Source organism: Piliocolobus tephrosceles, chromosome 16 (assembly GCF_002776525.5).
Source record: "Piliocolobus tephrosceles isolate RC106 chromosome 16, ASM277652v3, whole genome shotgun sequence".
Taxonomy (NCBI): domain Eukaryota; kingdom Metazoa; phylum Chordata; class Mammalia; order Primates; family Cercopithecidae; genus Piliocolobus; species Piliocolobus tephrosceles.
The window spans coordinates 30,528,183-30,542,096 of record NC_045449.1 but is presented as its reverse complement, the minus strand read 5'-3'; the positions used below and the strand labels follow the sequence as shown (position 1 = coordinate 30,542,096).

Sequence of the window (13,914 nt, the reverse complement as noted above, 5' to 3'; positions counted from 1 at the left end):
TGTGAGCCACCGTGCCTGGTTGGTAGTTAACATGTAAGAAGAACTCTGTTGAGTCAGTGGGGGCAGAGTAGACTGAACAAATCTGACCAATTCTTACTCTCCTGCCAAGCTTCCTTTTGGACCACTGCATGTCTGACAATTGGTAGAGGCCAGATCTAGAGTCTGTGGCTAAGGGAGAGTTTTATCCTGGCCTATATGGAGGTCGAACACAAAATTTTTATTTCACAGGTATCATATTTTACACCAGCATTCTCCAGAGTATCTTCCCTGGAATAATTATTCATGGGATTGTTTGTACTCTACCAAAGATTCCAGAGTTAACAACAAATTCAACAAAGCTAAGCGGTTTTCTTGACTGCAGGGCTTCTCAGAGCCTTTAATATAAGTTGTGACTCTCTAAGGGGAAGTATCCATATGCTGGTTCTCAGACTTACTAATGAATTGATATTGGGATTCTGTGGAACATACTTTGAGAAGCCCTGATTTAGCCACACTTATCTGTATAACTAGTGTCTCAATATCCCAGGACCGAGGGGAGGGATCCTGGGTCCCTGTGCTTGCCCACCTGCCCAGGTGAGCTTCTGGTGGTGTTACCTGTTGCATTCCTCCACTAAGGCCTCTCTCTCTTCCTTGCTGGGGTTCTTTTGCCGGTCGTAGGCCTGGTACAAGATTTGCTGGGACGCGGGCCCCCATTTGAACCGGTTGCGGCGCATCTTCTTGTTGGTGGGCTCAGAGCAGGCATCATCGGACTGCCCAGGCCCCTGGCTCTGTTGACTGAACTCTGGAAAGAGAAACAGCAGCTGATCCTGACTGCTTTTGTCTGTCATATTTCCAGAACTCTGGACTGTCTGGTTGAATTCTGAAAAGAGAAAGGAGTAGATTTGATAGGGTCTGTAGCCTTCACTCAGCAGACAGACAGACAGACAGACAACGGACGAAGACACATTTATTCCCCTCATCTAACTAAGCTTTGCAATCTGCTCTTGCTGCATGTGGAGCTGGAGACGGGGAGGCCTCAGCACAGGCCTTTACTGCCCACCTCAGTTGCTCCAGCAAAGCCACCCTTTTCCTTTCTTTGAAGGAGCTCAAACATAGCCAGCCATTGTTTTAAGAAAATTATTTTTTTTTCCCCTTTGGCTCACTGGCCCTCAGACATGAAGCAACACTCTGCATCCTGAACTCTTGTATTTGATGTCAAGTGGGTAAGCTCAATCGAGTCTCAGATCCAGGGGAGAACTGTTCAAAGGTACAATTTATACTTGCACAAATATTCAGAGGCTGTAGATAGCACTCCCCACCTCTCCTCCCTCTTCCTATATCCTAGGTATCTACATTATAAAGTCAGGTTTTTAGAAAAAACCCAAACCTTTTGAAACATGCTTTGAAATAAATATAACTGGAGCTTTGTATTGGAAAGAGAAGATGTGCTTTAGATCTCAAATAATTTCAAAGACTACAAACATAGGACCCGTCTGGGAGTGGTGTTTAATTAGCTGGAAATGATGCTCCCTGTCTGTCCAATTCCTTGGGTCCAGGAATACTGTGACCCTCAGGAGATTTTTCTAGAATGAATGAGAGCCAGCAGCCCAGCCCAGTGGTGATGCCTTAGCCTACATGGTTTAATGAGATTTGATATTTACATTACTGAAGAAGAAAGCTTTGCTTCACATCTGCATGAAGCAGGGCTCATTGGGGTGATTAATTCCATTTTACAGATGAATAAACAAAGAGGCTAAGCACTCTGCTGAGCAAAGACACATAACACATTCATTTCCTAGCTCTGGGTCCCTATGTTCTGGATCTTAATGTCTTTTTTTCTTTCGAGACAGAGTTTTGCTCTTGTTGCCCAAGCTGGAGTGCAGCGGTGTGATCGCGGCTCACTGCAATCTCTGCCTCCCAGGTTCAAACGATTCTCCTGCCTCAGCCTCCTGAGTAGCTGGGATTATAGGTAGGTGGCACCATGCCCAGCTAATTTTTTGTATTTTTAGTAGAGATGGGGTTTCATCATGTTGGGCAGGCTGGTCTCGAACTCCTGACCTCAGGTGATCCACCCGCCTCAGCCTCCCAAAGTGCAGGGATTACAGGCGTGAGCCACTGCACCCAGCCTTAGTGTCTTTCTTTCTCAGTTCCTGTAATTACTCTCACAGGTCACAGAGAGTCGAAGGCTACCACCTCCCTTTGTGATAAGCTCTGAATGTGCCATCATTTACATGCTATTCTTCTCGTTCATTTGGACAACTGGATCAAAAATCCTCAAGGTTCAAGTCAGGCTACTACTTAACGTTTGAATGCCCTCTACAACCCCCCACCGAGTGGCCCTCCAGTCTATATGCCTCCAGCAGCAGGGAACTGACCACCTATCTAAGGCTCATGTCCATTTTGGTCCATCAGGAGGAATGGTTAGGGCCCCTAGCCAGCCAGGACTTGGGATCCCAACTGGAGGTGGTGTTGGGCTTTGTTTAACTGTGGACTGATCATGACACTGTGGCCTTTGATTTGGCCCATTTAGAACCCTGGAGGATTCTCAGGCCACCTTAGGGCTCTGTTTTCAGTGGTGCCCAACAATGCTACTGTAGACCTGAGAGAGTCCCTGCCAAACAGCTAGTGGGAAGTCACTGCTAGTGGGATCATGTGGGAACCCAGCTTAATTCCCCCATCACTTAGTCCCCCCAGCTGTGGGATGAGACTGACTGAAAGCTTAGGGACACTAACTAGTCTTTCAGAATATCTACCCCTAGTCAGGATGATGGTGATGTTGCCCCAAATTCCTTTGGGGGTTATAATTTTTCTTTTTTTCAGACAAGGTCTTGCTCTGTCACCCAGGCTGGAATGCAGTAGTACGATCATAGCTCACTGCAGCCTTGACCTCCTGGGCTCAAGCCATCATCTCGCCTTAGCCTCCCAAGTAGCTGGGACTAGAGGTGTGCAAGCCACCACACCTGACTAATTAAAAACATTATTTTTGTAGAGATGGAGTCTCACTATGTTGCCCAGGCTGGTCTCAGACTCCTGGCCTCAAGCAGTCTTCCCGCCACCTCAGCCTCCCAAAGCATTGGGGTTACAGGCGTGAGCCACAGTGCCCCACCTGATTACACTTTTCAAAGTGCTTTCGCCCCTGTATAGTATTTGGCTTCACAGCAGCTCTCTAAATGCAGTTACTTGAGGGGAAATCAAAGGGAGAGAAGGAGACGTCCTCTGCTCAGTGAGGTCTGTCACAGTGTCTTCCCTCCTCCCTGTAGACCCTGTGTGGCACCGGTGGAGTCACCAGTGGCCAAAGCCAGTGTGGATCATCCCAAGGGCCTGGGAGCAATGCAAGATTTTTTCATTTAATGTGAACAGACACAATAACGGTTAACATTTATTGAACCATTTCTATGGTGAGGTATTGTGCCAAATCCTCTGAATATATTCCTTCATCTAATTCTTACAACCTCTCCATGTGAGAAATACGGCCATCTCTATTTTACAGATTAAGAAACTGAGGTTCAGACTGGTTAAGTGACTTGCCCAAAGTTATGTGGACTTGGAGCAGGAGCCCGGACATGAGCCCAGCCTGCAGGCTTGCAGGCTCCTAACTACCACCCTGTGCATCGCCTCTCGCTAAAAACAAAACCCAAGCAGTGTACCCGCAAACCCTTCCGATCTGACTTGTGTGGAGGTGACAAAACCGACTCCTGAAGCTTTGTGTCTGGTGGGTGTGAGACACTCTCGTAGCTGCTCCCTATTGTGGGGGCTGCCTCAGTCTCTTACCTGCCCTTTGAGGAGGTAGCAGCCTGAACAGTGTTCAGAACTCAGTGTGTCCTCAAATCAGCCAGGTGGGTTTGCCTGTAGGTGCTCAGAACCATTCAGGTTCCACTGACCTCAGGGGCTTGGCTCTAGCCTCTCCCAATTTTTGAAGAACTAGACTCCCACATTTGCTCCCTCTAGCCACCACCAACTCTTCCCTACTTCCCTTCAGATTAATTGTGTTTGGGGAACAAAATGTCCATTGCCCATGAAAATTATCTTGGAGAAGTTGGCTTCAGTAGTCTCTTTATAGGCTTGGGGGCCAGCTTGGACAAGGAGATTCTATGTGTGTAGAGAGGCCCATGAATATTACCATTTGTTATTTTTAGTTTTTCAAGGAAATTTGTAATCATGTATCATTTTGTATTCTCTCCCCTCTCTTCCTCCTTCTCCTCACCCCATTCACCTGTGTCCCTCTTTTATTTCTCTTACTTTCTGATTCTTACATCATGCTTGCATGTCTCATATTCATCCTTCAAGACATGATTTGAATGTCACCTCTTCTAGGAAGCCTTCCGTGATGTCTCCAGGCAATTTAGCAGTTCCTCTGCTACCCCTTGTGTATATCTTTATAACAGCTCTTAGAAAATGAATGTCATTATTTACTCAAACATCTCCACTTCTTCACTGGATGGCAGGTAAGTCCCTGGAGAAAAGAACCTATGTATTCCACAGCTTAGCATAGTGTTTGGCACATAGTAGGTGCCTGTATAATAGTTACAGAATGAAGGACTGTTTCTTAAGCTTTTATGTCTCATGTGACTTTAAAACAAAAATAACAGCCGGGCGTGGTGGCTCACGCCTGTAATCCCAGCACTTTGGAAGGCCAAGGCGGGCGGATCATGAGGTCAGGAGATCGAGACCATCCTGGCTAACATGGTGAAACTCCCGTCTCTACTAAAAATACAAAAAAAAAAAAAAAAAAAAAAAAAATCACCTGGTATGGTGGCAGGTGCCTGTAGTCCCAGCTACTTGGGAGGCTGAGGCAGGAGAATGGCGTGAACCCGGGAGGCGGAGCTTGCAGTGAGCTGAGATCACGCCACTGCACTCCAGCCTGGGCGACAGAACGATACTCCATCTCAATAAGTAAATAAATAAATAAATAAATAAAACAAAAATAACAATAACAACAATTCTCTTGAAGAGACTGTTGTATTTGTAAAATGTCCCTTCCTCAACTTCTTGAGAAACTTTCTGGACCTCTGTCTTTTGACAAGTTTCCAGTCTGCCTTTCCTGCCTCCTTCTCCTTTCTGAAGAAATTCTCATTGAATACAGCGAGGCAGCACAGACTGGAGATGCTGCATAAAGCTTAAATAATTGGGCAGGGCTCAAGGGTTGTTGGGTCTTCGGAGACAATGGCTCCTGAGAATTTTTTAGGCTTTCCAGGAACTATACAGAGAGTTGCTTCACATCAGGAACACAAATTCTTAAAGAGCTAGTCACCAAGTATGGGGGGCCAACGCATTCTTGGAAAGGTCTCCTGCTCTAAGCAGCAAATAGCTCTCACGTTACTTCTTCCAATGTATTCATGTAATGCTCCCAACAAAAGCACAAACAACACAATATGAAATGAACACCTAAAACCCTTCCTTTCACCAGCCCAGGGACATTGAGACAATAAATACTGAAACAATCACTTCAGAGCAATGTGTAACAGAAAACAAGAGTTATTTTAAAAAGCAAGAGGGAAAAAGCCCAACCCAGAAAGTGGTGGAAACTAACATCTTGATAAAGACAGAGAAGCTCAGATAAAGCCAGAGGATAGTGTGTGGGGAGAGTGAAAACCAATACAAAATTTTCTGGGGAAAGGATGGGATCAAAGTAATGAAAGTCTAATGTCAAAGAATACTTTCCTAAAATACAGGCAGTATGTCATTCTACTCTTATTATTCATATGCAGTTCAAACTTCCCTAGACTTACTTCAAAACAAAAACTTTTCAGAATAATTGGGTGGTAGAAATCTTGGGACAGAAAAAAAACTTTGGGATGGGAATGGCAATGACAAGAAATTGAGGAGTCAAGAGTTCCAAATGCAGACACTTTTCCTGTGCCCTGCCTTAGCCAGAAGTAGCTTCTTCATGAGCAGGGCCACCAGCTGAGGTCCTCACACTGGACCAATTTTGGTAAATGTGAGCAAACACCTTAAATTGCCTCAGGATTCAATCCCTCCCACTATCTTCCAAGAACAGGGTGAAGTTCTAATATATCTCTCTATACAAATGCCTTCTATTGATACTTTTTCCAGAGAGGAGGAAATTAACAGTCATAGTAATTAATATTATTGACTGCAACGAAATGTCTTCTTTGGAAATTGACTGTTGGTCATGTATCAAGGGGAGATACTTGGCTTTCTCTGGGGGTAGATATTTCACTCTGCCACCTACTTGGTTTCAAAGAGGAGGACGTTGGAAGGAGGGGTCAAAAAGTTTAAGCTAGGCTGCATACACTGACAGGCTCCTCAGAGCAACTGGCTGGGTAGCAAGGGGCTGTGACCGAAGAACATGATAGAAGCCAATCCATTGTACAGCAACCACCAAGGCCAAATCTACTTGCCAGCTTCCTTATATCTGCTAAATGCTCACAGGGCCTTGTTCGTGAAAAGGAAACTGAGGCAGCCCATGGGGTGAGAGGGCAAAGGTCACTTCAGGCTGAGGCAGAGGCAGGATGAAAACACTTACGTCGGAGGATCTCTCGTTGCTTTCTGACGTACCAAGTGTACAGGGCAGCACGCTTCTGGGTCTTCATAGGGGTGCCCTTGTTGAGATGCTGGGAGAGGTGTGATTGGTTCAGGCCGGTGACATCGACCACCTCCCTCTGGGGGATGTTGTGTTGCTGCATGTAGCCCTTGATCATTTTAGCAGCCCTCCAAGGGTCCTCACTAGACAGACAAGCAGATGGTTAGGGTACTAGCGGGAGATATCTGGGGAGAGAGATTCTCTTTCTAGGGGGTGCTACCTATACTCTATGCAAAATTCTGAATTTTCCACTCATCTAAGCTACAACTTTGGGATAGACATGAGGCCAAAATGGAAGCTAAACAGAAGAGAAGGTGGCGGCCCCTGTATGGTACACCTCACCCCTTTCTTCCCAGGTTAGCGGGCAAAAGAGGACTTCCCATCTTCAGGAATAAAAAAGCACCACCACCACTCTCTCTTACTAAGCAAAAAGAAAAGCTCTTCTTTTATTTTTATTTATTTATTTAATTAATTTATTTATTTACTTATTTATTTTGAGGCGGAGTTTTGCTCGTCACCCAGGCTGGAGTGAAATGGCATCTTGGCTCACTGCAACTTCCGCCTCCTGGGTTCAAGCGATTTTCCTGCCTCAGTCTCCCGAGTAGCTGGGATTATAGACGCCTGGCACCACACCCAACTAATTTTTGTATTTTTAGTAGAGACACGGTTTCGCCATGTTGGCCAGGCTGGTCTCACACTCCTAACCTTAGGTGATCCATCCGCCTTGGCCCCCCAAAGTGCTGGGATTACGGATGTGAGCCACCGCACCTGGCCATTTCATTTTGTTTTCCTTCGTTTTCCTGGAATGTGGGAGATTTAAAAGGCAGGAGGCCAACTGGAAAGTGGGGATGCCATTAGCTTGGGGCTGGACTCACTGATCCTACAATGAAGTGGGGATAGCACCAGTTTCTGAATCTGCCCAATTTTAGCTTCAACCTCTCCTACATTATTTTCCTTTTGAATGGGGATCTCCATTTCTTATAAAACAGGGGTGAAATGTACGTGTCCACCTTCTGAGAAGCAAGGAGGGTGTCTTAGCCAAATAGTAAATAATTTTCAGAGTTTTAGAAAAGTTTTCCAGAATACAATGTTGTACCTCCTTGGGACTGGAGGATCACACCACTGAGGTGAGGCAAGTAGTTAAAAAAAAAAAAAAGAAAAAAATTCCACAGCCCCACCTTCCACACAAAATATATTGGGCTAATGGGGACAAATAATTTCAATTTCGGACATTAACAATTTTAGATGCCTTGTTTTCCTGTATTATCGTGTTTCTCATAAATTTTAAGCACTGGGTAAGAACATGATTATACTTTTCATTTCTCATAAACACGGCTGTGTAAATTGCTAATTTTAGCACCTCTGAATTTTATTTGTCTAGAATGGTTTAAACTTTGCCAATATCTTTTCTTGCTTATTGACCAATATCTTTTCTTGCTTATTGAACAGATGCCTTGAAAAGAGATATAATTTAAAACTAGAAATTAAGAAAATACTGTGCAGCACAGAACAAAAGTACTAAAGAAGCAATATATACAAATTTACTATTTATTTAATGCAGGTACATATTTAACTTACAAAAACCAGCACCCCATTACTGTATGTTGATGTATGTTTTAGCTCAATAGAACATGAAAACAAACAAACAAACAAACAAACAAAAAAAAAAACGAAAGGGAAAACTAGTTTCAGGTGAAACAAACAAACAAAAAAAACCGGTGTAAAGTAGAGGCTGAAATAGATACAGCATTGCAATATAATAAGCAATTTTATTTCTAAATGGTGCCTTTAATATGTCAAATAAAATTAATTTTGTTTAATGTATAAAAATCTAGTAATCGAACATATTTTGCAAGCATTTGGGTAGTTTTGGTTGTTTTATCAAGACTTTGGTATTAAACTCGTGAGAACACAGGCTTTGATGGAGATGTTTTTGAGAAATGCAAACTTTTATATTAATTATATATAAAAACAAATTTCTCAAGTATTTACAAAGGTACTTTCCAAGTACACAATATAAGGAAGTAACAACAAGAACAAAAAATGAGAAAATGAGTTACAGTTTCAAACGTGGAGAATTCACAGTAAGAGGAAAATAATGTAATAAACATTTTAGACATATCCTTGTAAACATCACAGATCATTTAAAAGCTTATTTCCAATGAATATTTCCACAGATATTTTTAGGGTGGAAAAACACTTTCAACGGTTACGAACAAGAAGCTTCGAACCTTAGGGGGAAAATTGCATTTTAAAAGTTAATATTGCTTTAGCAAATTCTTCGGCTATTTTTCTTTTGTTTAATCGCCTTTACCTGGGTTCATTTTGTATGCCTAAGAAACCTAGAAAAATAGGGTACTGTTCTAAGTGGGAATGGTTTTGTGGAAATAGTGAATTAGTTCAACAATTAGGGAGGGTAAAAAAAAGCCCCCAAAAACCTTATAAATGATGGCAAAACCTTTTAAGTCCGACTTAAAACGAGAATGAGGAGTAAGATGGCGCAGTTACACCTTTACAGCTCTCTGACCCCAAAATTCACGTGTGTTCACCGGCAAGAGCCGGGAGAGTTGGTTATTTTTTTTTATTATTATTTGAAAACACAGCTCAGGTTCAGTGGTTCCTAACACGGAGAAAGGAACGGGTCCCAAAGAGCGCCAGCGGCCATTGTGTCCCAAGCGCAGGTGTCAAACGCCGGCCGCGGCGCCCGCAGGGTCCGTCCCGCACGCTCCTTCTCAAACAATGACTTTGCTGCCCACGAACAGAGAAGCCGGGATCCCAGCGCAGTCCGCGGCGTGTTCGTTAAGTAGCCCAACTTCGGCGTCTTAGAACGCAACCCACTTTCTAGATGCCCCCGGCGCGCCCGCATCGAGGCCGCGAGTAAGGCCAGCTCCGGCCGGGAGCCGGGGACCGGGAAGCGCGCAGTCCCGACCTTCCTTCCCCGCCTTTCTCTTCCAGGTTTACTAGAATTCCAGGAACTCCAAAATGCGACTTCTCTTTCTCTTTGCTTTTCGTCTTAAAGGAACACAGTGGGCAAAAGAAGGGAGTGCGTTTGCCCGGGGACTCGGGAGCCCCCTGTGCAATGACCTAAGGACCGCTAGCGATTTCTTGAAAAATTACTTTAATCAAGTCCTACGCTCCCGGGAGCGGGGGAGGAAAGGCAGCACCCGCTCGGGACGGGAGAAAAAAGCCTCCGGGTCTGTCCCGCGTCTCCAACTCGGGGAGGGTCTCCGGCTCCCCAGTCCCCCTCCCTGCCCTACTGGGGCCTGGGGTTTTGGGGAGGGAAGAGGAGTGCTGGGGTCTGAGGACCCTGGGCCGGGCCTGGCTTTCTGCTGGCCGGGCCTGCGGGTGTCGGCGACCCGGGGGCTCCGCGGGCGGCTCCGGCGCTCAGAGAGCCCGCGTCCGGCGCCGGGGCGGCGGGGCCACGGGGCCGCACGGGGCGCCTGGCTGGGTGCGCCTGGCTGGGAGCGGCGAGCAGCCCCGCGCCCGCGTTTTGATTTCCTTTCCCCTGTAAGCCGCGTTTTGATTTCCTTTCCCCTCTAAGCCGCGTTTACAACTTCACCAATGAATAACCCGCCTCTCTTTTCAACCTAATCACGGCTCTTTGTGTATCTTTCTGTTGATGATTTATAGAAATAAATTAATAACACCCCAACTCCACGTGCTGCAGTTTATGTTACGTCTCAGCTGCGTCCAGCCCGGCGCAGGGCTGGGTGCGGAGGGGCGCCCCGGGTCTTTCCAGCGCCGCGCTAGAAAGCGGGCGCCTGCGGCCGGGCGGGAGGGCCTAGGCCCTGTGGCCCCCGGTGGCCGGCAGTGGGAGCCTGGTTCATCCGCCTGGTTCTGAGCGACCTCCCGGCAGCCCTGGCGCCCCAGCCGCCCCTAGGGGCCACTCTCTCGACCCCTTTTAGCCTCTACGACTCACACCTTCCGCGTCGCGGAACTCTCTTGTAGGAGTTCTCTCCCGATAAGGGAGAAATCACCTCCGGGCGGGAGAGCGGCGAGGGAAGAACCTCAAACCTATGAATTATACCAAAGTGTGTTTGGGGGAAAAGTATCTACAAGATCCCTGATTGTTTTGGCTAGAGGGCAAACCGCCAGGCCCTCGGAGCGCAAATTCAAATGCAAGGTCATATCCCACCCCAAACGGCCGCTGCGGACGTGCGGCTGAGGCTCAGCCCCGAAATCGCGGCGTTTCAGTGTCCGAAGCCACGCGATGGGCTCCGTCCTAAAGCGGAGTGGCCCGGGAGCGAGGTGCGGTCCCAGGGAACCGCTCGGCTCCTTAGATAATTAGTAACCAGCTGTCAAAGCCTAGGGCGGTCGGGGAGGACCCACAAACGATCCCGGCCCTGGGGATACACTGCCAGCCGGCCTGACCTCCCGGGGAGAGGCCGGGGGTGGGCAGCGAGGTCTGGAAACGCCCTCCTTTCTCAGACTGAGACCAGACTCCTTTCTCAGACTGAGACCAGATCCTCTGCGAACTGAGGTCTGAGACACGTTCGCCCCCACACCACCCCGCTTGGTTTCTTGGGCCCCGCGCGGGTCCACGCCGACCCTACATGCAACACGCCCTTTGCAAATCTAAACCGGCGTTGGGGATCCGGGATAATTCTGGGCCTTGCATGGGGGCGGCTAACAAGAGCCCACCAGGGAACTCGCCTCCCAGATCCCGGCCCCGGACGCCGCCTGTCCTTCGGCAAAGAACTGCAGGTCATCATGCAGGTCAATGTGTCCGAGGCCGACATGCGGCTTTCCAGACCCAGGCAGCGCGCAGGAAAAATGCGCGGCCTGGGGCTTGTAGCGGCGCAAGCCTCTGCTCCCGGGAAGTCGCAGCGGTTTCACTGCACCCACTCGCACCTTCAGTCGCGTGGGCAAACCTCCCGGCAAAGGGCTCCGCAGCTCCAGTTCTCCCCGGCCGAGCTCCAGCCCCGCGGGGAAAAGCCCTTGGGTCCACGACGCTGGCCTGGGCCTGGGGAGAAGAAGCCCGGTGGGCCGCAGTGTCTTTCCGCTAAGGGATTGGGAAGGGTCCAGGTGTTGGGAGAGAAGCAGAGCGCCCCCCGGGGGACTTCTCTGGTGGGAAACGGGCTTGGCGAGTGTGGTCGGGCACAGTGTCACTCAGGCCCGGGGCAGGGGCTCCAGGGGTTCGGGTGGGTCCTCTGCAACTCGCTCTGCGCCTACCTGAGCATCCGGTCCACCTCCGCCCGCTGCTCCGCCGCCTCCTCGGTGTTGAGCGCCTGCAGCTCCTTGAGGATGGGAGGTGTGTCATAGTCGTCGCCGTCCTCGGAGCCCTCGTCGCCGGACAAGCGGCCCTTGGAAGCGTGGCCGTTGGTGAGAGTATGGAAGACGGGCTTGGTGTCGGGCTCGGCCCCGCTACCAGGGGACAGGGGCAGCGTCTCCAGCTTCACCCCGAAGTTCGGCGATGGCAGCAACTCCTCCAAGGCCTGAACCAGCACCTCCTTGGTGACCCCGGAGCTCAGCAGGGCGCTCAGGAGTTCTTGCTGGAGCGACGTCAGCTTGGACACCATTTTCCAAGGACGGAAAAAGAAGGGGGTGAGGGCGTGGGTGGGTGCGAGAGAGGAGGGTGGAGGGGATTTTCACAAGCAAACTCCAAATCCAGGAACCCCTCCACCCTTCAGCCTCCAGACACCTGTTATTCCCCGGGGTCCCGGAGTCTCCTCCGAGAGGAGTCAGAAAACTTCTAACTTGCCATGATCGCCACCATTAGGCCATATAAGATATGCAAATTAGTGGGAAGGGCCCAGCTTTCGGCTGGATGCAAATGATGGTGGGGAGGGGGAAACCCCGAGAGAGGGAGAGCCGGAGGGGCAGACCTGGAGAACAGAAGACCCGGGCCGGGAGCGGGGCTTTGCCAGGGTCCATTCTACTCACGCTGGGGGGCTGGACACCTTCTTTCACTGGTTCTGCTTATCAGCCAAACTTCAGCTAACCTCTGGACTTGTTAAGCCAGTGCCTTGCAGCCTAGGCGCGGGGCTTTTCCACCGGTTCTCAGTTCCGCTTTAGTCCAGAGAGAAGACACTACGCTTCGGCGTTCAGGTGAGAGCCGGAGGAAGCTGGGGTGCTCGTGGAAGAAGGGGACGCAGGAGAAAACGAAGAGTAGAGACCCTGGCGTCCCAGCCGATGCAGGTGGTGGGCCAGGAGAGCCCGCAGGGCGGAAGAGAAACTAACCACTTAGGAAGGGGCGCCGAGGCCAGCGGGGAGGTGAGGCCGCCTTAGGTGGGGTGAGCGCGCCCTGGAGGGACTCCATTTATTTCCACTTCAGTTACTGCTCTCCAGGCCCCAGAACTTCCCTGGCCCGGTCTGGCGGTTTGGGTTTGCAGAACTGCCCGCCAGAGAGCGTAGAAGAGGGTGAAGGAGTCCGGGAGGACTCTTGGAAAGAGACTACCTTGTGGGCAGAGGGAGTAGCCAAAGTGAAGCTCCCCCAGCAGCCGGGCTGCCCTGGCGCCCAGCCTGACAACGCCACTGGGAAGCTGGACCCCTGGGGCTCCTCACTCTCCTGTTTAAACCCGATGTCAAGGCGCCTTCACCTTGGGGGAGGATGGTGAGACAGAATGGTGAGGCACTAGGATGGTGAGGCAGTGAAAGCAAAGCTTGACCTGCAGCTGGATGGACACTTGCAGCCGAGTGTCCCCCCCGGCTCACTCATTTCTGGTTTACTCGCAGTTCCAGAACATCTGTGGTTCCCTGGGCCGGGGACGAGCTCTGCAGACGAGGTCACTGCAGCAGTGGCAGGAATCTTGCACTCCTAGTAAAGAAGGTGTCGACAGAGCTATTGAGAGAAAGAAGTTTTTTTTTTTTTTTCCAGTCTGGCCCGGGCCAGGTAGGAAGCCATAGGCCTGGCAGCACTATTGGAGTTTCACCTGCTTCTCCCCTGGAGACCGGCAGGAGGGGAGGGCTGCGCCCAAACCTGCAAGCTAGGACCTGACCTGTAGAAGAACAGGGGAAGGGACTTCTTTGCTTCCACCATACACAGACCTAAGGCTTCTGGGGAGGAGCATAACGCTTCCCTTCTGGGAGCCTCAGTTTCCTCATCTGCGAAAAGGGGATATCACTGATACCTTTTTTGGGGGAGGGGTGTATATTGAGTGAGACCACTTGTGCAACCTCCTGGTCTAATAATAAAAGTTCAACACTTTCTGGTCTGGGCAGATGGGAAGCCAGTTCCCAGTAGTAAAATTGAGTTTCTCTGGACACTTGGGGTTTTCAGAATTGGTGAGACAGTGCTGGGGTTGGAGGGATTTGAGGACTAGGGTTTCAGAATCAGCAGAAACATTGCAAAAGAGTTTCTAAGCACGTTTTCCTTCCTCTCCCACCCTTGAAAGATAACTAGGAGGAAGTAAGGTTAGGTTAGGGATAGAGAGGAATTTCAGCAGGAGGAG

At 49.3% G+C, this 13,914-nt stretch overlaps 1 protein-coding gene across 3 annotated transcripts in view; it reads right to left on the bottom strand.

Annotated features, from left to right (window-relative positions):
- The window catches only part of HNF1B (HNF1 homeobox B), a 60,006-nt gene extending 47,724 nt beyond the window's left edge, over positions 1 to 12,282 (bottom strand). For 2 of the 3 annotated variants that reach the window (XM_023203983.2, XM_023203984.2), the window contains exons 1-3: positions 11,696 to 12,282; positions 6,467 to 6,666; positions 595 to 781 (exon numbers count right to left, since the gene is read on the bottom strand). In XM_023203983.2, coding sequence (XP_023059751.1) covers positions 595 to 781; positions 6,467 to 6,666; positions 11,696 to 12,042 — 734 coding nt within the window. In that variant the 5' untranslated portion in view covers positions 12,043 to 12,282. Of the gene's footprint in view, positions 1 to 594; positions 860 to 6,466; positions 6,667 to 11,695 lie in introns of all 3 variants that reach the window. The other variant, XM_023203981.2, reaches the window with a different exon arrangement.
- Between the last annotated feature and the right edge of the window lie 1,632 nt (positions 12,283 to 13,914).